This window comes from Dendrobium catenatum, unplaced genomic scaffold (genome assembly GCF_001605985.2).
Source record: "Dendrobium catenatum unplaced genomic scaffold, ASM160598v2 fragScaff_scaffold_231, whole genome shotgun sequence".
Lineage (NCBI taxonomy): Eukaryota > Viridiplantae > Streptophyta > Magnoliopsida > Asparagales > Orchidaceae > Dendrobium > Dendrobium catenatum.
In genome coordinates this window covers 5,745,647-5,771,052 of record NW_021318693.1, presented here as the reverse complement: position 1 = coordinate 5,771,052, position 25,406 = coordinate 5,745,647, and the positions used below count along the sequence as shown (strand labels likewise).

The 25,406-nt window shown below is 37.6% G+C and overlaps 2 protein-coding genes across 2 annotated transcripts; both read right to left on the bottom strand.

Annotated features, from left to right (window-relative positions):
* Positions 1 to 2,015: 2,015 nt before the first annotated feature.
* LOC110104791 (LRR receptor kinase SERK2-like) lies at positions 2,016 to 4,403 on the bottom strand. Its single transcript, XM_020834042.2, has one exon. It carries the CDS (start codon positions 3,158 to 3,160, stop codon positions 2,192 to 2,194), a length of 969 nt encoding a protein of 322 aa, XP_020689701.1. The 5' UTR covers positions 3,161 to 4,403; the 3' UTR covers positions 2,016 to 2,191.
* Positions 3,963 to 6,540, bottom strand: LOC110104792. The gene is made up of 2 exons (XM_020834043.2): positions 6,269 to 6,540; positions 3,963 to 4,467 (listed from the first exon to the last, which is right to left on the bottom strand). Exons 1-2 carry the CDS (start codon positions 6,284 to 6,286, stop codon positions 3,988 to 3,990), a joined length of 498 nt encoding a protein of 165 aa, XP_020689702.1. The 5' UTR covers positions 6,287 to 6,540; the 3' UTR covers positions 3,963 to 3,987.
* Between the last annotated feature and the right edge of the window lie 18,866 nt (positions 6,541 to 25,406).

Genomic DNA, 25,406 nt, shown 5'->3' with positions numbered 1-25,406 from the left:
AAGCCCGCATGTTCCTCCAACGGATTCAAATCCTTGATATATTAATCAATATGGTATAATCAACAGGGCACAAAGCCCTTTATTAGCTAAGATGGATTCAGATTTATCTCCTCAGACAAATACTCACCCGGCCAGGTCTACCAGGTACCCTTGAACAAAGCAACCCATGGTTATTGACAATGATCCTTCGATCAGGTTAGGTCAACTACCTCCTCTGACTAAGTAGACCAGGGACTACGATGGCCTAGGATGATGGCCATGGGATCTTGTTTGGGCTTATCATCATTCCCCCACCACCAGCTTTAAGTACTAGGTGATAAAATTTCTAATTTTAAACATTAAATTCTCAAATACCTAAATCATGTTGCGACTTTATGTCAGATACTCATATTTGTTCGATGGGTAGCCTTAATCGAAAGTTCTCTCTTATTATCAGGATGGGTAATTAACTATAGGGGCTTGCTCCTACAGAAAGACAAAACTCATATCATAAAGTCATCGTAAAATGAGGGCGAAATATTTAGGTGGTGTCTTATTTAAAATGAATCTACCTTCTGAAAATTTGCATCGAAACATACTCATTAAAACTCCGCTCAACGACCCCAAGAAGAGAAAGAAGAGGGTCCGCGGAGAGGCTGGGGCACTAATTTTCGGAGCCCGCACTTATAAGGTAAAGCTCACAAAAAAATTATAAAAATCACATATAAGATTTAAAAAATCATATAAATGTGAGAGTATTTGATTCAGGCTTCGTTTAGGATAGTTTCCTGATTGCTTTTAAAAATAGTTTTATAGTACAAAAAAATATAATTACTCAACAAAAAAAAATATTTACTTAAAAACTTCTTTAATACTAAAAAAAAATGGTCCCAAACAAAACCTCAATGATCATATTAATGATTTCCTATTGATGATGAACATGCTGGAAGGAATTGGATACCTCTAATTGACTGATTGAATAGCTGCGTTAAAGAGCCACTATAATAAAAAATTTAGAGCATCGGAATCTTAGAGATGGGACTAAATATTTTGTCATAGTCAACCATTTATTCTTGCTTGTATCCTTAAGCCATCAATCGTGCATTGTTGACATATTAGATGTTATAAATTATAAACTTTTTTAATCATTTAATATTTAATATTTTATTTTCTTAAATAGTAAGTAAAAAAAAATTCCAATGTCAATAACAAGCTGGAATGAAAAAAAATTTAGAGAATATTTAAAAATTTCTGGCTTCCCCATTCACTTGGGGTGGGGCAGCTGAAGCTTCAGGAAAATGAGGAAGTTGTGTGTATAGAGAAAGGTTTGATGGGCTGGAATTATAGAGATTGGTGGGAGACATATTGTCTTCATTGGAGAGCCATTATTGAGGGAATATGATGTGTTTTTAATACATGGAGATGGCCTGGCGGTTCACGTAATTGTCAAAGATATTGAAGTAGACTGAGGTGGAGAACTTGGAATGTTGAAGATAAGGATTGAAGTGAGAGGAATGTGAGGAGTGGCTTGTGTAGGTAGGGATGTAGTAGTGGAGAGATGTTGAAGTTTGCTAAAAATAACATGTTGTGCGCAGGGATGGATCCCTCTTTGGCTCAGGGGCCATGGCCCATAGATTTCCAACATATCTGCGAAGCATGCCATGATCAAGGGTTGATTCAAATTCGAGGCAACACCAATAATTACTTATAAATTTACCCCCTCCTAAAAGAAATGAGAAAGATACACATTGATATTGAGAGCACACATGGTTTCTAAAATACGCCAATACTTATTGCTCCACCACTTCATTCTTTTCAAGGTTGTGAGGACACGAATGTTGATGGCAACACCAAATTGGCTTAATATTCACCGCCTCCATCAATTGCAATAATTTTTTTTGTATTGATTGTATTAGTTTCAGCAATAGTTTTAAATTTTAGGAAACATGAATGATGTAGTGGATCGTCGGAAGAATCGACCTGCAAGAAGGACTTAATCCCAATTCAGGGAACAAGAGGAACACAAGCTTCAAAGCTTCATAAAAGAGATAATATTCATTCAATATCCCTTCCTCTTACACATTCCACATATATATAATGCCCAAATAGAGATAACCCAGAGAAACCTAGAAAGTTCTAAAAAACATGAAACAAATCTATAACAAACTAAATAAAATAACCTAAGGAACAAATTAAGCTATAATGTTCCACATCATTCTTCCCTTGCATAAAAGAGCTCAACTCCGTCGAGGTGCTTTATTTGAAGGAAGATGGATGTAAAAATTATAATCAATCCTCCTGGGTCAAACAATTTGCGTCTTTGACGCCCAATCATTACTCGTATAGCAGTCATCTTGTCGTCATTAACACCACCATAATAACATGGGCTAAGGGTTAGTGCACGCTCAAGATAAGGCTTCAAATGTTCAATAAGCAAATCCCTTCTTATCATCTCCACACCACCCTGATAGTACTCAAGCATATTTCTTAAAAAAGAACTCCTTATTAAAATAATCCTAGCTGAAATTTGCTGCCCTGCATGCATAACTTTCAATGCATATTCTCGCTCTTCATTACCAGGACGAGAGCCATCAGAAATAGCAAATGAAAGTGTTCTTATATGATCAAGCAGAAGCAAGTCATCTCTTCCTTCAAAGCATAGAGCACACTGTCCAGTAACCAGCTCAAGAAGCATGATGCTATATCGAAAAACATCAGTCTTCTCGGATGCCCTGCCTGTGGCTATATATTCAGGCGCTATGCGGCCTTGAGTTCCACAAATCTGAGTAGTTACAGATGTTTTCTTCATATCCATCAGCTTGGCCAATCCAAAGTCTCCAACTACAGCCTCAAAGTTCTCATCAAGAAGCACATTCACGGATTTGATATCACGATGGATGATCTTTGGATCGCACCTCTCATGAAGATTTGGCAGAGCTCGAGCGATTCCAAGAGGCACAAAATCTAAAAGTGGATATTCGGGCTTCAGTTCTCTTAAATGATGAGCAACACTTAAATTAGCCATAAATGGATAAACTAAAAGTCTTACTGTTGTACAAAAGCCAATCAAACTCAAAAGATTTTGATGCACCGCTATACTTTTCATCTCAAGTTCGCACAGGAAGGAAGATTCACCAAATGAACTCAGACCATCCTTCAATCTCTTTACCGCAATATTCATGTTGTCCTGAAGTACTAAATCAATCTTAACAAGGAAGTCGTCATCACCCAACTGCACGAAGTCATCAGCGACAATACGTCGAGCAACTTGTGAGCATGGCGTTGGATTAGCTTTGTTAGTGGATTTCACATCCAGCACTTGCACACCTGTAATGAAAACCTCTATGATAGCATCTGAAGCATAATCGTCATAATCAGATGTAACTAGCTTCTCTTTTAACTCCAAAAATCTTGATTCAGATGAGATTCTCCCCTTAACTATTGTTGTACCGTGATCAACAAAATGGTTCAGAATTTGAAATTCCTTCTTTATCCTTGGCCAATCTTCAGCAGGTCTCAATTCTGTGGATGCAAGGCGATTTTCTTCCTCTTCAGCATTATTGCAGACCTTGCATTCATGAGCAGCAGCCACTTACTTTTCTAAATTGCAAGAACTCCTTGAATGGGTATTTAGTTCATCATTATCTTTGCATATATCCGAACAATCCCAGTCAATTTTGGAAGAACCATCGACGCTCATGATGTTGCTGCATCGGGTATATTGGCTTCGATGGCTTTCTGAGCCCTTGGAGCTCGAACTGGAGTATAGAGGGGAAGGATTCAGAGAAATATGATTCTTCTCGCCACATAATTTGTACATGGGCTTCTCTGTGGCTTCGAGGGTAGGTCGAACCATGAGATCGTGGGAGCTGTGTGGGGATGGGAGCTGGAGCGAAGGTGCGTTCCGGACGGACGCTGGCGTGGGTTTGGCAACCAAGAGTGGAGTGGGAGCAACGGCGGGAGTTCTGTCTGTGTGGGACCAATCGGGCTCGATTTAGGCGACTGGTGTCACGCGCTAGTGGCAGACGATGGCGGATGCTGGTGCGGCGAGCCATGCGGGAGCAGAGGAAATCGGGCAAGTGCGAAATCGGTTGAAAGCGAGTGTGAGTAGATGGCCGAAGATAGTTTGCTTACCGATGTGCATACTCGTTCTAAAGAATGATTGAAATCGGCAAATGAAACATCAATCCGATCAATTGATGCTTCCACTTGAACCGGAAGAGCTTCGCAGCGTCGATCACGATCGACATCCCTTCTTCTTCGGTGGCCATCTTCGTGAGGATAGTGAGACAGCGGGTCTCGCCATTGGAGTGGAAGTTGGAGCGGAGGATAGTCGTCTTCTTCGTCGTCGACCGCCCATCTCCTTCGCCGGTGATCTTCGTCGACCGCCCATCTCCTTCGGCGGCGATCTTCGTCGATCGCCCATCTTATTCGGCACCGATCTTCATCGACCGCCCATTTTTTTCGGCTTCGATCGTCGTCGACAACCCATGATGAGGTATGCGGCGGAAGAAGCAGGTTCACAAGACAAAACCACAAAGAGAGAGGCAGGTTGCCGGCGGTGGCAATGGCAAAAGCCAAAGTTACTATTTCATTCACTACTGTTCTCATCTTCTCAAAGAGAAGAAATACAAAATGACTATGGATAAAAATAGATAAAGGCTAAAAAGAAACAGCCTGCATACATAACTAAATAAGGTAAGTAGATTAGTGGAGCAGCAGCTACTAACAGAAAGCATGGAGAATTTTCTAGTAAAAGAACTAAAGGATAGTGTGCACCGGTCCACCGTGGTGCAGCAATGTGAGGCAGCAACGTGGTGCAGCAATGTGGTGCAGCGTGATGCTCCGCATCATTCTCCCCCTCCGTGAGAAGAATCGGACTCCGATGAAGACATGTTAGTGGTGGCAGCATCAGGAGGGTGATATTCAATAAGGTCTCCAATATTGAAGGTAGTGGACGTGTTGAAGTGATTGGGTATATCCACGATATATGCGTTCGGGTTGATCTTCTTAAGGACAGCGAATGGACCAGCTTTTTGTGGGCTTAGTTTGGAATAAGTACCTTGTGGAAACCTTTCACGACGTAGTCGGACCATAACTAGATCACCCGGCTTAAATTGCCTATCTTTGCGGTGCCGATCAGCGGCTTCTTTGTATCTAGCAGTGGCTGAAATGAGTTGTTGGCGTACTTCTTGCAACATTGTGGTGAATTGCTCAGCAAAGTCAGTGGCCCGTTGACTGTTGCATTTCGGGAGGACAGCTACATCCACTGTGTGATTTGGTTGTTTCGTGTACACAATACTGAAGGAGCTACGTCCAGTGGATCGATTGTTCATACTGTTATACGCAAATTCTGCTTGGCCCAGGAGTTCATCCCAACTTTTGGGATGGTCCTGTACCACACAACGTAACATGTTCCCCAGTGTTCGATTGACGACCTCGGTTTGTCCATCCGTTTGAGGATGGTAAGCAGAGCTGAGCTTGATCTCCGTGTTCAGCCTCTTCCATAACTCTTTCCAAAAGTGACTGATGAACTTAACATCACGATCGGATGTCAAACTCCGAGGTACCCCATGAAGTCGGACGATCTCAGCAAAAAAAATGCGGGCAACATTCAATGCGTCGAACGTTTTCTTACATGGCACAAAATGAGCCATTTTGGAGAAACGATCGACGACCACCATGATCGAGTCGTATCCTCGTTTGGTGCGAGGTAATCCCATGACGAAATCCATGCTTAGGTCTTCCCAAATAGTCTCAGGTATAGGCAATGGCAGGTATAGTCCCTGCAATGTTCCTCCGGATTTGAAATTCTGGCAAACAGAGCACCTCTCGACGAACCTCATAACGTCACGGTGCATGTGGGGCCAAAAAAACCTGGTTTGTAATTGTAGGTAGGTATTATTTCGTCCCACATGAGCTGCTGATGAGGTATGCGGCGGAAGAAGCAGGTTCACAAGACAAAACCACAAAGAGAGAGGCAGGTTGCCGGCGGGGGCAATGGCAAAAGCCAAAGTTACTATTTCATTCACTACTGTTCTCATCTTCTCAAAGAGAAGAAATACAAAATGACTATGGATAAAAATAGATAAAGGCTAAAAAGAAACAGCCTGCATACATTAACTAAATAAGGTAAGTAGATTAGTGGAGCAGCAGCTACTAACAGAAAGCATGGAGAATTTTCTAGTAAAAGAACTAAAGGATAGTGTGCACCGGTCCACCGTGGTGCAGCAATGTGAGGCAGCAACGTGGTGCAGCAATGTGGTGCAGCGTGATGCTCCGCATCAACCCACCTTCTGCAGTCCATCGTTCTTCGCAAGCTCCGGGCTCTAATACCAACTGATGTAGTGGATCATCGGAAGAATCGACCTGCAAGAAGGATTTAATCCCAATCCAGAGAACAAGAGGAATACAAGCTTTAAAGCTTCATAAAAGAGCTAATATTCATTCAATATCCCTTACTCTTAAACATTCCACATATATATAATCCCCAAATAGAGATAACCTAGAGAAACTTAGAAAGTTCTAGAAAACATGAAACAAATCTATAACAAACTGAATAAGAAAGGAAGACGATGGCTTTTGCCATTTTAAATACAATGGTTTTTGTCGAAAGTAAAGTTTCATTTGGGACGGCTTTCTTATTGCTTCTTAAAGCAGCTTTTTAGTACATATTTTAATTTTTGTACTAAAAAAATATTTTAAAAAGCAGAAAAAAATCGTAACAAATGAAGCCTAAGTTAGTGAACAAATATTAAATTATGAGGAAGTTGAGGAAGATAATATAGTGAAGGTAAGTGCAGCTTATGAGCAGGAGTTACCAAAAAGATCTTGCTCTGTATTGGCAATTTGCACCTTTTATCCTTCTTTTATTATGACATGATATCTTTCAGTGTAGGGAGTTTGATTGGATAATTTGCCAGGATTAGAGATCAGAAGGGGCATTGCTTCTGTATCAAGTAGTCAATCTATAGTAGCTTGCGAGAGTCGAGCACACATGGCTTAAGTGGGCAGTAAGGAGGAATTATATTTTAAGTTCGTCCTGTAACAGCACTTAGCAGTGGAGTGCCCAAAACTACTACAACTTTGGCCTTTAATATGTAATTGATTGCATCCACACCCCATTCCTCTTCCATAAGAAAAGCATGCTTGGTTTAAAGCATTTAAGTTCTTCCCACCTCGGTCGGAACCCCAATTGATAGTCAGTACCGAGTGTTAATCTCATATTGGTACGCTGTGAGTGTCTAGTGTTGAGGGTAAAAGTAAACCATGCAACGAACATGATTGCTCAAGCATTCACAATATGCATAGTTACAAGTTCAATTAGTGGGCACTCACGACTAGAATCACAAGTATTGCAACTATAAATTTGTCGTAACATAGTAATTGCAATGAGTCAAATGACTGCTAACTTGAATCCTCCAAACCATTTATGGCCATCTTCAATCACAAATAATTTTCTCAACCTAATGTTTCTTGCTTGGCTATAACTAATTTTCTCAAAATAAAGTTGATGCAATAATCAAATCCATACATATAACTTATATACATTCAATATATATATAACAATCTAATATGTAATAAACTTATAAGGCATAAAATAGGCCTTTGATATGATTCAAAATATAATATTTTTCATAACTAATTAATTGAAATTATAACTTGTTATTATGCTTAACTTCATCTGTTTGATGTGTATACACAACAAAAATATAAGTACTGCATACATATAGCAAATCATCATCACATTTGTCACCATCCTCTTCGACATTATCATCTTCAGGTCGCTTTTCTTCCTCTATCTAGTCCTCCAACCCATTGGTACCTTCATATAAAGTGCCTTGTTGTTGTAATCTTGTAAGCAGGGGTATCAATTTCAGGTCACGGGTCGGGTTCGGGTCGAACCCAAAACTGACCCGACATTAATCGGGTCAAACCTAATCAGACCCGTTTTTGCAAACAGGTCGATTTTCTAGATACGAACCCGACCTGCTTCGGGTTCGGGTCAACCCGACCCGACCTGTTTCAGCCAAATCCCGCACCTCCATTAAAAAATTTGGCCAAATCGGCATCGGTCGCGCGTCACACGGGCAGTGACGTTGCGGGTAGACAGGGCCATGCGGTAGTGGGCAACCAGCGGTCGCGCGTCACGCGCATTCGAGCGAATCGGGCAGGCGCTGGTCTAGCGGTCCGCGTGTTTGGGCAGGCGGGCATGCGGCAGCGGGTCACGCACGTTTGAGAAGACGAGGCCGCGCGGCAGCGGGGTGCGGGGGCAAGCGGACAAGCTACGCGACTTGATGCGCGCGGGCAGCCGGGCATGCGGGGTTTTCCGGGTCATTCCGGGTCATATCGGGTTTTCGAGTCCACCCGAGCCCGACCCAGTTTTACAAACGGGTCGATTTTCCGGACCCGAACCCGACCTGCTTCGGGTTAGGGTCAACTTAAACCCAAAATTTTCGGGTCGGGTTCGGGTCGGGTCCAATATTGACACCCCTACTTGTAGTCCTCCATCTCCATTTTTATCACTTGTTTCTCTCTAAATTGGCTACATGTAGATCTTTATGATGTTGATGAGACCCAAACCATATGCACTTGCTATCTTCACCATTACCACCAAAGCCATATATATATAGCCTTTGATCAACTCCATGTAACTTCCAAACCTATTCCCAAGAGATTAATCATATCGTTTTAGGTCAAGCATATTTAATTTCATAAGAATCATTTTTTTGACGTTAAGACCAAGTTTCTTTGTAAATATTTTTGTTTTGTGCATACAACTTACTATTATCTCATCGTCTAGAAGCATTGACTTAATTATAGAAAGATAATAATCATGACAAGTATTTGATAAATTTAAATTTATAATAATAAATTGAACAACTAATAATATTGAGCGATGCTTACAATTCTTTCATAGTTTCATCAACATCTATTATCAAAGCATAAAATTTTACAACACATATATGTAGTGTTTCTTCGATTTCAAATATATGTATGTTTGTCATTTATGCACCATAAACATAAGGACCCCAAGCATCTCTCATCATATCAATATGATGTAAACTTTATATGATTTTTTAGGGGTGTTAATTTCGGGTCACGGGTCGGGTTCGGGTCGAACCTGAACTGACCCGGGTGCAAGCAGCGGGGCAGCGGGGCAGCGCGGGATTTTTTAAATTAAATGGGGAAACCCGCCGGGTCAACCCGAACCCGACCCGTTTTTTCAAACGGGTCGAATCTGCGAACCCGAACCCAACACGTTTTTCAAACGGGTCAGGTCCAATCCGAATTTTTCGGGTCGAGTTTTCGAGTCGTGTCAAATATTGATAGCCCTATGATTTTTATTTGATGATTCACTTAAAGAATACTAGAAATAGTAATGCTTCATGATGACTTTTTTGGAGCACTAAACCCTAATTTTTGTTGTGTATAGAAAAACTTATTATTATATCCCATACAAAAACATTTAATCTTATTATAATAAATTTTACTCTTGTAAGAATGAGACTTTCATAATATTTTCAAACTATTATTCAATACACTTGTTGGATCGTCTTTGGCTTCATTTGAGACAACTTTCGTACTGCTTTCCAAAGCAACTTTTTATTACAAAAATTTTTAATTCAACAAAAAAAAATTATATATACTGAAAACTTATTTTAAAAATTTTAACGAAACCTTAATTGTCCAATAGATGATAATGCTCGTATCTTTAATAAAACCACTTAAAGGAACAAGGCTTGATGCCATAACAATAATAACAATATCAAGCCTTTATCCAACTATGTGGGGTCGGCTACATGAATCATTTTTCTCCATTATGTCATATTAAGAATCAAATTCTCATTTCAATTTAATATAAAAGGTCATTTCTAATATTTTTTAACCAAGATTTTTTAGGTCTACATCTACCCATTTAACATGTCTACTCTCTTAATAGGGTCTTCAAAGGCTGGCGTTTTATGTGACCAAACTATCTGAGGCGACTCTTTCTAATCTTATCTGCCACTGGAGCTACATACTCTAACTTTTTCATGTATATGCTCGTTTCACATTCTATCTATAAGAGTCGGGAAGCCGCTAGAAAATTTTGTGGGAAAAATGTCGTCGGGAAGCCGCCGGAAATCCGCCGGAAAGACGCCGGAAAACTGACCGCCTGCAAGCCGCCGGAAAATTCCGCCAGTAATAAGTGATTTTCCTGTAGTGACTCATCTACTTAAGCATACTCATATATGCAACACTTTACTTAATTGTATGCTTTTATCTCATTTAATGGCCAACATTCTATGCCATAAAGCATTACATGTCTCACCGCCATTTTATAGAATTTTCCCTTAAGTTTGAGGGGTACTTTTCTATCACACAACAAGCTTGATGTATTCCTCCACTTTAACCATTCAACTTGAGATCTACTAATAATATCTCCATCTCTTTCACCACTCTGGACAATAGACTCGATATATCTAAAATATTTACTCTTATTAATGTCTTGATATCTCAAAGTCACAATCATCCTATTAGATCTATCACTACTAAAATTATACTCAATGTATTCGGTTTTACATCTTCTCAAATAAAAACTTTTAGACTCTAAAGTTGACCTCCATAATTCAACTTTACCTTTAACTCCCTCTCTAGTTTTATCAACAAGCATAATATCATCAAGAAAAATCAAACATCAGGGTACATCCTCCTGCAAATGTCAAGTAAGAACATCCGTGACTAAAGCAAAAAAGAAACATGCTTAAATTTGATCCTTGACACAATCCAACTGAAATAGGAAAATAATTTGTCCAACTTCTTTGTATTTAAACACAAGTAATAGCTTCTACATGCATATATTAATCTCTTTATTTTCTAAAACTCTCCATAACACTTCTCTTGAACTTTATCATAAATTTTCCTTAAATCAATAAATAACATATGTAGATCCTCCATATTATTCTTATAATTCTCCATCAAACCTCTCATTAAATTGAGTATGGTGATGCAAAGGAGTAAAAAAGAGTGTGGGGTAGGATGATAGCAAGGAATAGAGCAATGTAGAGGGGTGGCATGAAAGAGGGGCGTGGTCGTGCAACGATGGGGAGTAGTGCGATTAATTTGAGACTAAGGGTTTGTTTTGGACTGTTTTGTTTTTCAAATAGCAACCACAATTCTATTTGGATACCGCTTTCTTACTATTTCTAGGAAATTTATATGCAATGAAATTGCTTTTTATGGCAGCATCCAAAAAAGTTATTTTTCCTCTATAAACTTTACAATTATCATTATAAAAAGTTACAATAATCACAAATAGATTCTAAAATTGACGTAGCTTTTAACCAAAAAAGTTGTTAGAGGTTGATCACTGTTCGTTAAGGTAAATCATAGCATGGAGATGTATTTATCAACACAATAAAAAATGAGAGAAGGATAGGATCGACACGAGCAACTTTAATGATGCAGAGAGGAGAATGGGAAGAAGTTGAGCTTACATGTTTTCGTTATAAGTACTTACTATGAATCATTACACAAACTATTGTATAAATCTTACACCAGGGAAGGGTTCCACCTAGTAACTTTTAGGGCATCTCCAATGGAACGGAAAACAACCATTTGCCGTTTTTCCATCGCTCCAACCCAGCGGCAATTTTGACGCTATTTCAGCGTAGGTGAATAGTGCGATGCCTTGTGATTTCTTTCCCGCTATAAAAAAACTATGGTAGAAAGATCGAGAGAAACACTTCTCCACAACTTTTTTTTTTGGGACATTTAGGCCATTTAAGGCAAACTCACACACACAATGCATACACAAAGACTCGAATCCAAGACCTCTTAGTTGGAAGCATAAGCTCTCAACCAACAGGCCAAGGTGAGCTGTGTTCTCCACAACTTTTGAATTCTAACTTTTGGAGAGCTTTCAAATGAGAGAGAAGCTCTCGAAGTTCTAGTAAGAGAAAATTTTGTTTTTCAAAATTTTTTTCCGATCCTATTTTCCTGGTTAGGCTTGTAAGGTGTCGGAGGGTCGCCGGTCATCCTTTCCTGATGACCGAAATACCTCAAATCTCCATTCTGTCGTGCTTCCCAGTGATTTATTTCATGGTGAATCCAAAGGTAGAAGCTTCAGGAATTAGGAAATCTGGGTAAAGCAAATGCCTTTGGTGATCAAGGAAGGTCATTTAATTTCGAACAACAATGCTGTTTCGGTATTGGGCAAAGGAAAAGAAACCTTGGAGATTATGGGAAAGAAGAAGGTGTCGGTGTCACTTTCCTCTCCTTCAAAGAATCTGTTGGGTGCAGCGGCAAACGACTCAGAGGCTTCATCATCCATCGGGTGTAACCTGAAGGTAAACAGATTTTCTAATTTACCTTTGGCTGAAGCAGATAATTAGGAAATTTTGAATTTTAAATTGGATAAGTCAAAGAATGATGATGGTACGAATTCTGGAATTGTTAATCAAAAGGTGAACGATAAAATCTCTTTACCGAATCAAGGCAATATAGGTTCGGTAAATGTATGGTTTAAGAACCAGCATATCAAAGTGAATCCAATCTATCCAGATTTGATAGAATACGTTGATTCGGAGGTAGTAAAACTTAATATGAATAAGGTGTCTGAAAATGTCAAATTGCTTCAGAAATCCCTTGAGGTGAAAGTGTTTGGGAGAGGAATTCCTTTCTCTCTTTGTAGCATTGAATTAAGGCGCCAGTGGGATAAATTTGGGAGTTTTCATATTACTGCATTAGGACTTGATTGGATTTTGTGTTCATTTCAATCTTCTCAAATTATGGAAGAAGTGTTGAGTGGTGGTCCTTGGTATGTGGGAGGACACATAATAGGCATGGATAAATGGACACCTCAATTTAATCCAACATCCTTGAAAGGGCTATCTTCTCCAATTTGGATTCGGTTGCCACATTTGCCTTTACATTATTGGGACGATATTAATGTTACTAAGATCGTCTCAAAGATAGGAGTTCCTTTGTTATTGGATGGAAAAATGTTTAAACGGGGAAGACGTGAAATTGCTAGAGCATGTGTTAGAATTAATCTAGACTCTAAATTACCTTGTGGAGTTTGGATTGAAGGTTTAAATGGGAAATTTTTTCAAAAAATTGAATATGAAAAAATATCTTCTTTTTGTTACAATTGCGGCAAGATAGGTCACAAAATTGAGATGAGTTCAGAAATTCCTAAAGAGGCTGGAAATATAGTTGTAAATGAACTTCAAAAGAAAATATGGAGGGATTCTAATAAACCTGAATCAGGTTTTGATTTGAAATTGAAGGAAAAATCAGATATGATAGATTCTCAACATATTTATGGTCCTTGGATGCAAGTGAAGTTTAAAAGGAATAGAAGAATGAAGAACATTCAAGTAAAGAAATCTGAGTTAAAACCTGTGGTGGAGAATCAGAAGGCACCTACTGAACTAACCTCAGGTAATAAATTTAAGCTTCTTTCTCAAGTTTTTTGCTGAGGAAGTGGTCAGATTGGATGCTGAAGAATCAATAATGCAAACTAAAGCTGATGGGATACATTCAGTTTTGGATGGCTCGGTCATGGAGGAGAAAGTTCCAGATTCAGGTTTGTCTAAAAAATCCATTTATGTTGTTGAATTTCGGGAACAATTAGAAGATGGAGAGATAGACACTAATGCTGGAGTTTTTGGTGTGGGATTACAACCGGAATCAAGTTCTACTCACAAGGAGCTTGGGGGAGAAAAAGATGTTGAAATTAATGGAAATTTCTTCGGTAAAGTGGTTGTTGAAAACATAGATAAAGAAGATGTGATTGAAGTAGAAGCTGATTGGGATTTGAAAATAGTTTGAGGAATTTTTGGCAAGTATTCAAGAGCAAGAAAGGGTAAAACAGAATTCAGCCACTCCTTTTGATAATGTGAAGAGCAGGAAAGAATTGATAGAAGATGGTTAATTCCATCTTCCATCCAAATCGGTGCATCATAAAAAAAAAATTAATAAGGAGTTGAAGTTGTTTGGTCCTATCAAAAAGAGCCTTAGAGGAAGGAAAATGGGTGTTCTTGGTGAAAGTGTTGGACCCTCTTCATCACTTACTTTATGACATGGTTATATTTAGGAAGGACTTGAAGGCCGGTTTGTGAATTGGGTGAAGGTGATGAAGCTTGTGCATAACAAAATTTGTGGAGCTGTGAACTGCAGAGCCCTGCATTGGGTACCCATACCCACACCCACTCACGTACCCACCCATACCCAATGGGCATGGGTGGGTATGGGTACGCCCATAGCCTCGTGGGTGGGTATGGGTGGGTACTCGACATCAGAGGAGAACCAATTTACATTACTAATCATCATACACATGCAGTATATTATAATAATCCTTACTACACAGTGCACAACACTGAACTGCGTCACGACCATGATAAATTTTGATATGTGTCTTGAAAGTTTGCAGTCAGAGAAAATGTCAAAAAATCTCAAGGCCATTATTCTATGGCAGACTGCATTCAATAAGCTTGGAAAGTGGGTGGGTGTGGGTGGGTATGACATCCGGAAAGTCACCATAGGTGGGTGTGGGTGGGCAAAGCCCCCCAGCGCAGAGCGTGGGTACCCACTGGGTACCCAACCAGGACCCCATGTAGGGCTCTGCTGTGAAGATTCAAGTTATTTGCTCGGCGGATGACTATTGTTTGCATTTCATGTTATTTTCTTTGTTTAGCAATCTTATCTTTTATAGATTTTGTTTAAACATATGTTGGTATTTGAAAATAGGATCTAGACAAATGGAAACTAAGTATCTCTCTACCTTTTATTTTTTACTTAATCGAAAATTATGGGATACTAATCAACCTTTTTGGTTGTTTAATCTTTGGTATCCCGTCCACCCCAATTGGTTTAAAATGATAAGTAGAGGATCTTATTTTCATTATGACATTTCTACTATTTTGAATATCTTCAATATGCTTAAATTGCTTTCCAATAAAGGCTTCCTTTTACTGTTTTTAAAGGATGGCTTAGATTTTCTTTGCTAGTTTGTAATAGTTTTTTTATTTATTTAATGCTATATGCATTTTCTCAAAAAAAAAAAAAAAAGAATAGTACGATGCCAATATTGACGTCACATTGTTCTCCCTCCATTTTTTTAATTCAAAAATTATATAAAATGAAGTATGAGAAAGTATATACTAGGAATATTCTTTTTTTGGCGTTAGAAAATAGAGTTTGGTTGAAGACAAGTTACTGCATTTTAGTGTATTAACGCATTTTGAAGTAAAAAATGAATTTTTCGGTTGGAAATGCCCTTACACATTAGATTTTTTAATCATAATCAAAATTTTCTAATGTGTAAACATAAGGATGTCTACTTCAAGATATAGTTTTCCTCTTGCTAGAGTTGTGTTTTGGAGAACATAAAGGATTCGTTTGGGATAATTCTCTTACTACCTTCTAAAACAGATTTTTAGTACTGAAGTTTAAGTTCAAAAAAAATTTGTACTAGAAAGCTATTTTAAAAAGTAATAAGAAAACTATATATCTCAAATGAAACTTTAGAATATAATAATTGAATAAATACTACATGGAGACAGAGTTCATTGGTTGTTATGAAGCTGCAATACACGTATTATGGTTGAGTAATTTTACCAGTGGCCTGCAGCTTGCCGATTCTATAGCAAGTCCTTGAAGGCTTTTTTGTGATTTTCAATAGTAATATTTGATGAATTCAAATTTGTCTGTGAGCATTACTTATGCCTTACTCAAGATTGGAAAAGTGAAGTGAATGAAATTGGCACACATGATTAGGAGAGGCTAGGGTTTTTTCTCCCTACTCCTGCTCTCTGCTGATCTTCTCCCCTTTCCTCTACCTCTGGCTCTGCCGGAGGTTCTCTTCTCCTCCACCTTACTATGGAGTCTTCTCTCCACATCACTAATTTCCCCCCACTTGCCTCTTCTTCTGGTGGAGGAGCTCGCTCTTCCCCGAAAGACTGGAGCCAGGTATTTGTGTATGAGAATAATACTCCCAAAGCTTTCAGTTTCTCTCATTTCCCATCAGAGCCAGAGGTTATCCCTTTCTCGGGAGACAAGCTTCAGCAAGGTGGTGAAGATTGGAAACTCTGTCTCGTTGGTTACTCAATAGGGAGTCGTCCCTATTATGAAGCGCTACTCTGAGCAATTAAAAAAACTTGGAGTTTAAAAGGTTCGGTGCAGTTGCTTTCATTAAATGATGGGTTTTTCCTTTTAAAATTTTCTTGCAGTGAAGACTTTGAGATGGTTTGGTCAAGGGGAGTTTGGTTTTTGCTTGGGAAACCGCTTGTTTTGCAAAAGTGGCACCCAAAATTCACTCCCACTAAGGAAGATTTTTCTTCGGTTCCTATCTGGGTGAAGATTCACGACCTGCCTCTTGCTTGCTGGAATTCGGAGGGTATTTCGCGTATCGCAAGCAATATTGGTGTTCCCCTTGCGGCCGATAGTTTGACAGAGCAAAAAACCATATTGACCTATGCTCGCATATGTGTTTTGGTTGATCGTAATGCCACATACCCGGAGGAGATCAATGTGTCTTTGGATGGGGACATAGTTTGCCTCAAAGTACAATATGAATGGAGACCGTATCCCTGCACCCACTGTAAGTCTTTAATGCATTTAACTACTTCATGCCCCACTATTCCAGAAAAGGATCGTATTGTTCAAGCGAATGATGGGAATTCTAAGCGTGGAAGAAGCAAAAGTAGGAAACCTCGTTACCGTTCTTTCTCTAAAAACCCGACTTCCTCTACTATCCCGGAAAAGATGGCTGTTCAGCCCATAAATTCTGAGCCTTCTAATATCAATGTTGTTCATCCCATAAGCTCTGAGCCTAACAAAACCGTTTTAGACAATATATCCCCAATTCATGTGGAAACTAATGAGGGGATGACCTCTCTGTACCAGCCTCATTCCCCCAAACCACACAATCCACCAACCTGTTCTTCTCCTTCGAAATTTCCACTCTCGGATGACAACCTGGCAACTGATATTCCGAATCTTAATTCACCTCAAGAGGCTGCCTCTTCTTCATCAAACAGTACACAACCCAAAAATAGTCAACAGCAAAAAGGCATCATTTCACCAAACAAATTTGGAGTCTTAAACATCGAGGAAGACAATAATGTCCAAACTAATGTATTAGTAGGGCCAGTCAATGTCATGTTAGCAAATAATGTTGAAGGGGATCCGGATAAAATCATCAAAGCTAATGAGAAGGTTAAACCTTTATATGCTAATGTGGTCTCTAAGAAGTCTGCTAAGGGGAAGCAGGTCAAAAAGCCCCAAATCCAATTCAATTCTTAATGTCTCTCCCACCCATTGCGGCGTGGAATATCAGGGGTTCAACCGTCCTGAGAAAGTTTTGGGCTGTAAGCGTCTAATTGATTCCTTCAAATTAGATATGGTTTGCATCTTGGAGAATAGGGTCCATGCTCACTCGATCAATGACCCTTTTTTTCAGTCTTCTCACTCTCTTTTTGCCAACGAAGAGAGTTGCAACAATTTTACTCTCTCTCAATCTGGGAGAATTTGGGTTAAGTGGAATGCTGATAAGCTGAATTTTATTCCTAAATTTGTCACTACTCAATTTATTTCTGGAATTGCTCTGGTAGCTAACTCTCCCCGTATGGAAATTTCTGTGATTTATGCTTCTAATAGCAGTTTAGATCGTAAAGAATTATGGGATTCTATTGCTAAAGCTGCCCCGTCTGGTAACTTCCCTTGGGCTCTCATTGGGGATTATAATTGCTACAGATTTGCATCTGAAAAGTTGGGGGGCACACCCATTTCTCAATCTAACTTGTCAGATTTCAATAGCATGATTTTCAGTAATAAGCTTGTGGACTTACACTCTGTTGGTTGCAAATATACTTGGTTTAATCAAAGACCTGACAATCACATTCATATTAAGCTTGACAGAGTCCTTGTTAATGATGGCTAGTTGAATGCTTTTTCAGACTCATATTGCTCTTTCCAAAGTCCTTCGTGTTCGGATCACTGCCCAATTATCCATCATTCGGGTTGCTACAATCGGGTTAATCATAGGTTTTTATTTAAAAACTATTGGACTAATATTGATGATTATTGGGCTCATCTCCTTCATTTTATCAATTTACCTTGCATGGGCAATCCTCTGATTCATCTTTGTAACTCCTTGAGAGTTTTAAAAAGTGGTATTAAAAAAGAGAAATGGGCTTCTTCCACATCTTTCAACAGGCACCTTGATTCCCTTCACCAAAAACAAAGTGATTTATTGGATTGCTTGCAAGCTGATCCACTCAACTCTAATCTGAATCATGATTACAAGGTTAATAATGCTGCCTTGGCCAATTTTATCTCTATGCAAGCTTCATGGATTATCCAAAGAGCAAAAGTGAACTGGCTCAAGCATGGTGAAGATGATCTTAAATTTCTTTACGGCAAAATCAAAAGAAGAATGGGTAGTTCTAAATCCATTGTTAATCTGATGGCATGTAACCCGAACTCCACTAGAACTGAGGTGATATCTTCTATTATTCACTACTTTCAGGATTTATATAACAGGAAGTTGAACGGATGGAAGGCCAATCTGCTGTCGTTTGCTGGGAGGTTACAGTTCTTGAAATTCACCATCCAAAACTCTATTGCTTATTGGATTAGGGGATCTATTTTACCTAAATATGTTTATAAGTTTTTTAAAAAGCAAAGTTCTCGGTTCTTGTTCTTTGGGGAGACTTCTTCTTCTAAGAAACTCAACATGGTTTCTTGGGACAACATTTGTAAGCCTAAACACAAGGGAGGTATGGGTATCCCTTCCATTTCTGCTATGCAATTCGCTTACAATTGCTCTTTGATTTTCAGGATGTATAATGATTATACTCCTCTCTCTTCTTGGCTGCTGCATAAATATAGAAGCCCCTGGAAACCGCCTCACAAAAATGATTCAAAACTTTGGAAATTCATATGTAAAACAACTTTAGAAGCTAAATCTTATTTTAAATTCAATATAACGTCAAATGCTTCTATTTCTCTGCTTTGGGACCACTGGTGTCATAATTTAACTCTTTTTGAATACACTGGGGATGCCTCTTTGGATTCATTGTCGGACTGCTTCTTACATGAACTAGTGGCTGGTGCCACCTGGAATTTACTTGGGCACTTTTCTTCTTTGATACAAAACACCTTTAATGCCATTTCCATTTCGGATAGTTCTGGGCCTTCTCTGTGTTGGAAAAATAAAAAGAACTATAAATTCAGGCATTTTATTGATGAGTACTATTCTGGGTTATCATATTGTGGTTGGTATAAAATGATTTGGCATAAACAAAACATTTTAAAGCATACGGTATTTGTATGGCTGGCTTTGGTGGGGGGTTTGAAGACTACTGTGGCTCTTAACTTTAGACAGATTCATGTTCCGTTAATATGCAATTTGTGTTATTCTAACACTGAATCTGTTTCCCATTTATACTTTGATTGCCCGTATTCATTCTATATTTTGAAATCCCTCATTCCTGGGAGCAGTTGTTTCCTTTTGATCGAGACCATCTATTATGCAGCTGTATGATTGGCTATCTGACGTTTATGGGGAAAATTCTGAGAAGTTGAATTTTTATAAACTTGCTGTTGGATGCGTTATATATTATACTTGGAGAGAAAGAAATAACATGAGGTTTGGAGGTAATTTTCAATGTGTTACCTCAGTTCTGCTTTGTATCAAAAGGACTCTTTTTGAAAAAGTTTCAAAATGGAATGGTGGAATCTAATTGCTAGAAGAATTATAAATTGGCAGATGCTTCTCCTTGGTCCTTCTGTCCCGTCGCTTTATGCCTGTATAGATTGCCTTGTCTGGACAATGATGAAACTCCCAAAGCAGGCCCCTTGGATGGCCTTCGGGCAACCAGGTTTTCGAGAATTCGACGTAGACAATTTACAATCTGAGTCCAGACTTTTGGCTGGGGAGTTCTATTGGCTCTTTGTGGTTCAATTCGGAATTTGCTTACTCATTGCTGCTATTGGCTCCGTTTTGGTGTTGCCTTACTTTAATGCCTCACTTTTTTGTTGTCTATGGTTCATTTAGGCCTCCGTTCTCTCAGGTTTTTTGAAGCTGTTGCTCTGCCTGCTTCTATCCTTCTGAAGTTTTATATCCAAATTTTTGCAACTACCACGTTTTTGGTTCTTCATCTTATACTTTAGATATGTAAAAGGTGGTATAGTTGGAGTTTATTTCCTTTTTCTGCATAAGTTTTGTTTCTACTTATGTGGACTTGCCTTTATATGTAACTTTTTTACTTGTAACCTTTTTTCACCCTTGAAATATATGGGCTAAAGCCCCAAATTTTCCCAAAAAAAAAAAGATTGGAAAAGTACAAAAATAGAGCGAGAGTGAGAGAGAAAATATAAAAGATGAGGGAATCAGCTGACTGAGATAGAAGGAGAGCTCTATAATGTTTTATTGTCAAAAAGTAAGGAACTTGAGATAATAAGCTATGGTGTTATGCTTGCCCTTTGAACAACCCCCCATATAAGTTTGAGTAGAGGCAGATCTATATATATGAAAACGTTACATTAAAATGTATATGTGTAGTAAAATCTTATCATAAAAAGGAGATATGCTAATTATGGCTTCTTTGGGGGCAGCTTTTTTAATGTTTTCAAAAGCAACTTTTTAGTACAAAATTTTCTAGTTCAAAATTTTTTTGTACTAAAAAGTTGTTTTAGAAAACATTGAAAAAGCCATCCCAAATAAAGTATATGACTTCATTTGGAACCACTTTTTATTACTTCTTAAAGCAGCTTTCTAAAAATTTTGTACTAAAAAGCTACCTTAAGAAGCAGTAAGAAAGCCATCCCAAACGAACCTTATATCTCCATGATTGTATGAGATATGCATTAAAGCTTTACAGATATATATAAGATGAGCCTATATGTCGATCGATCTGATTGAAATTTGAGATCAACCACTATTATCCGATAGGATTCACTACCAAAAAAATAAAGCTATCGCACCACAAATTATTACTTTTCCCAGTGGTTATAACCCCTACTTTTTACTTTGCGGTGGACTTAAAACCGTTGCATCACCGCTGTGATTGCACAGCATTAAAACGACATTCCGCACCGGTTTTGGGACCAGTGGAGTAGATTAAAGATGTGCTAGTTATAGCAGTGGTTATAACCGAAGCTAAGTTCCATATTTGCATCGGTTATAACTGCCACCAAAATCAAAACAAAAAATTATTTTCAGTATTGTAGCGGTTTAAACCGCCACATTTCTGGGAGGTTGTGGCGGTTAAAATCGTCACAAATGTCTAGAATTAAAAAAAAATAAAAATAAAAAATAAAAAAACCTGAATGTCCACTGCTCATGGTGACAATTGTAGGAAATTCATGCCAGAAACACCACACATTAACTTCTAAAAAACCTACAACTATGCATGATTCAAATAAAGAAATTCCAAAGAATTACCTCGTAACTTCACATAATCTTGTTTGAAATACCCCATAAAACCAAGTCAAAATTGAGTGAATAAAATAAGCAAGCAAACTACGCCGAGTCATACTCAATCGGCCCAACCAACTAATTACCACAATCTAATCGAGTTTATTCGAAAGAGCTATATTAATCATTAAACAGATATTAATTTGTTCATATTTGACCAACATTCGGCATAGTTGTATGTCCAAGATCGTTCCAAGGACGTTCAAACAAATTCTAACATATTCAAAAAATTCTCAAAAAAAATTTTTCTTACAAATGGCCACTACTAATTATTATAAGATATATATAAAAATAAATAATGCAATGTATGCCAATAATATCCATAAAAATGTCATTATACATTGAAATATAATGTAAGCAATTATTTAAATAATTAAGAATTTGCCAACTTACTAGGTCCATTCGGTATCATTTGGACTTGTGAATTATAGATAGATGCGTCTTCATATTAACATGATTGATGAGTAGAGCTTATCCCTAAGATGAGTTTTGCATTTTGTTCAATTGTTAGATTATTACTAATATTTATAAAGGCTTAATAAGTTGTTCAATATTCAAAAGGGAGTCAGAAACGTCAAAGAAATATTTTCTACTCCGATGGGCACATGTATTAAGAACTTCTTTGATCGCTCAGACATTTTCTTTTTAGCATCAATTCGGATTAATTGAAGAGAACGAAATGCTTAATGTTTCGCTAATAAAACTAAGGATGAAATGTTCTTTTATTTGATATCATCTCTCTTGCATTTTTTTTTTATTTTGTCAAAGTGCAGCTTTCTAATTTCCAGCTATCAAAGAAACTTTATAATTTATTTTGTTTATTTCTACGGGAATTAGTTTTCTTATATTAGAACTAAAATTTTCAAATAGTCCCACCTTGCGCCTCCCAAACTCATCTCCAAGGAAGTCTCAGGCTTCGTTTGGGACGGAATTTTTACTGCTTTCTAAAACGGATTTTTAGTACAAAATTTTTTATTTTTGTACTAAAACTCCGTTTTAGAAAGAAGTAAAAAAACCGTCCCAAACAAAGCCTTAATTAACTAAATTATCCTCCCCAGCATCCACAATTTTCCTGATTATCCATTTACAACTTTCATCAATACAACATAAACTGATTGTTCTTTTTAAAGTGTGATTGGACTTAACAAGCACTATATCATTAAGACTTTTTTTTTTCCAACATATTTCTCTTCTTTGCATGAATCTTTAAAAAAAAAAAAACGCAAATTACAATAAAAGATTAGGGTGTATCCAATATGAAGCTCTCGCCAAAAAAAGGTTTGTTGAGCGGTTAATGTACATAGCCTTACTGCTTCGGTTCCCTCTTGATATTCGCCTCTGTATGAACCGGAAGGGATGCCACATGCTACTATATATTTTAAAGCATTATTAACGGAGAAAAGGGAACAAAATAAAACAGATATACGCAACAATAATGTATGAAGCTGCTTGCAAGAATCCAAATGGCTGAAGTATCAATGTATCAATGTATACGCAACAATAATATACAAGATCAGATCGATTAGTTCCCTTCAAAGGTCTCGATCGTATCAATGTATGTTGAATGTTTTCTGATTTTAGGGATTACTGAAACGAAACAAGAAGAAGATGAAGATGAAGAATGAGAAGAAGAAGAAGAAGAAGAAGAAGAGGCCAGGAAGAAGGGGAAGAGACTCACACTGAAGAATACCGACCAAGATGCGAGCGATGTGCGAGCGGACGGGCGTTTCTGACAGTAATGACTGAAAGTGTGCTCCTCCGGCAGTGGTTTGCTCTGCTGGGCAGTGGATTGCTCAGCTTGAGACTCAGCATGGCGGAAGACGGGGAGCCGAGCACTTCGCGCGCATAAGTGAAAAATTAAGGATTCTCAATATGTTTAATATTGGTGGGGCGTTTAGTGGGATTAAAACCGGTGTTATTTGCACCGGTTCAAACCAGTGCAATTTGTAACTGGCTAAACCGATGCAAAAAAATGGTGTTTTGGCAGCGGTTTTAAATCTGCTACTAACATGTGTTGTGAAAAATCCGATTTTTTAGTAATGTATAATTTGAGCTCGACATGAGTGATTTAGGATATACAACATTCTTTTTTTAAAAAAAAAAAAAACATAAAAGTAAAAGCCATAATAAGCTTCTCCAATATTAAGTTCCTATCTGGTAGAAAATATGTCAATTAAAAACCAACAAGTAATCTTTTATTATGTCAAGTCTGTACTCATGATTTCAAATAGGGAAATATTTTGTGCATGTAAAGTTAACTTGTTATGGTCATAATAAGTTGTCACCCAAAGGAAAATCCTTCACAAATATAAACCAAATAGAAGAATATTGGAGTTTTATTTTCTCACAGGTACTTAATGGTCCACATTATGAAGTAATTACTGTAATTTTTTTGGTACATTTAGATCAATTAATGCAAATTCATACACACATCACATACAAAAAATTCGAATCTAAAACCTCGTAATTGATAGTCAAAACTAAGTTCTGATGTTGTAAATATCAATAAATTAATTAGGAAAATTTTGACGTTGTAACTATAAATCAATGCTTTTATGGTAACGACTTTTTGATAAAAGAAGAGGTATTTTTATATCAGACTATCACGTTGCTAAAATTTAATCCATCGACGATAGAAAATTGATCTAAAATGATCACTCATTTTATAATTATGATACATGATATAATTGATCCCAATTTAATCCTTCAATATGACATTGAACCCACGTTAATCTCAAAGGGATCATTTTGGATTAATTTTATACTATCGAAAGATTAAAGTAGACTAATGGGATACTCTGAGACTAAATTAGTCAAATATGAATAGTCGGAGATATTTTTATAGCATTTTATGTAGAGGGTTTTATATATAAGTAGTAGGTCAACGTATAAATTTTTTAAGAACTTATAATTTAAGTATAATGTTATATATATAGAGAGAGAGAGAGAGAGAGAAAACATCATTTCTCTAAGCTAGTTGTCCACGTGCTTATCTTATCTCAAGCTGCAATGACATGCATACTTCGCCAACCAAGCTGACGACGTTGATTTCAGAGCAAACTCACTCGAATGTTGGAGAAGGGTCACTGTTTGCAATTGAGAACTCTGGCTTCTTGCCAGCTTTATCAGAATATCGATCAGCATTTACCCCTACCAAATATGAAGAAAAAAAAGAAGATTTGAAGAGTCTTTTTTCTTAAAATTTATAGTAGCTGAAAGATAATTTCTTTTATAAAATCGATATTTGTTTAGATACTTCAAGGGTCCATTTGGGGCAGCTTTGTCACTATGTTATCTTAAAATGACAATCACAATTTCATTTGGTTATTATTTTCTTATTGTTTTTTCATTATTTTTCAAAAATTTCTGTGGTGTAAAGCTACTTTTTTCAGCCAGAGTAATTATGTTATTTTTCCACAATAACTTCATAACCAAATTTATAAAATACTGTAGTCGTCTCAAAGAGTCCCTAACAATCATAAATTCATGAATAGTTTGCAATTGAATAATCAAGAAAATTTTCTAGTAGAATTGCTGGTGAATTTTTCGGTGATTTCCAGTATTAATTAGAGTTTCTCTATATTTTCCACCTACTTATCTAGTAAGAGCTTGCATTATTATGCAACCGACCTTTTCCGTCCCTAAATTTTCATTTTACCCTAGCCAGCAACGAAAGAGCGAGCTTTCGAGAAAACACCCATTTGTCGCCCTAGGCTCCCTTGATGCATCTCTTCCATAGATTGTAAGCTTAAGAAAGTCGTGCTTTATCCAATTACCATCCACTCCTAGGAGTTTTCCTATTTTCTCTGTGCAAGTTCCATTTTTCCTTTTTAATTGATTGGATAGTTTGATCCATGGATTTACTTTATGTTTTCTATTGAATATTCTTGAATTTTTTTCATATATTTCATTCATGTATTATAAATATGCAAGCATGTTTAAGAAATTTTACATAGAT

Coding starts and splice junctions, on each gene's coding strand:
- LOC110104791 (XM_020834042.2), bottom strand. CDS start 3,160: ATGAATATTGCGGTAAAGAGATTGAAGGATGGTCTGAGTTCATTTGGT.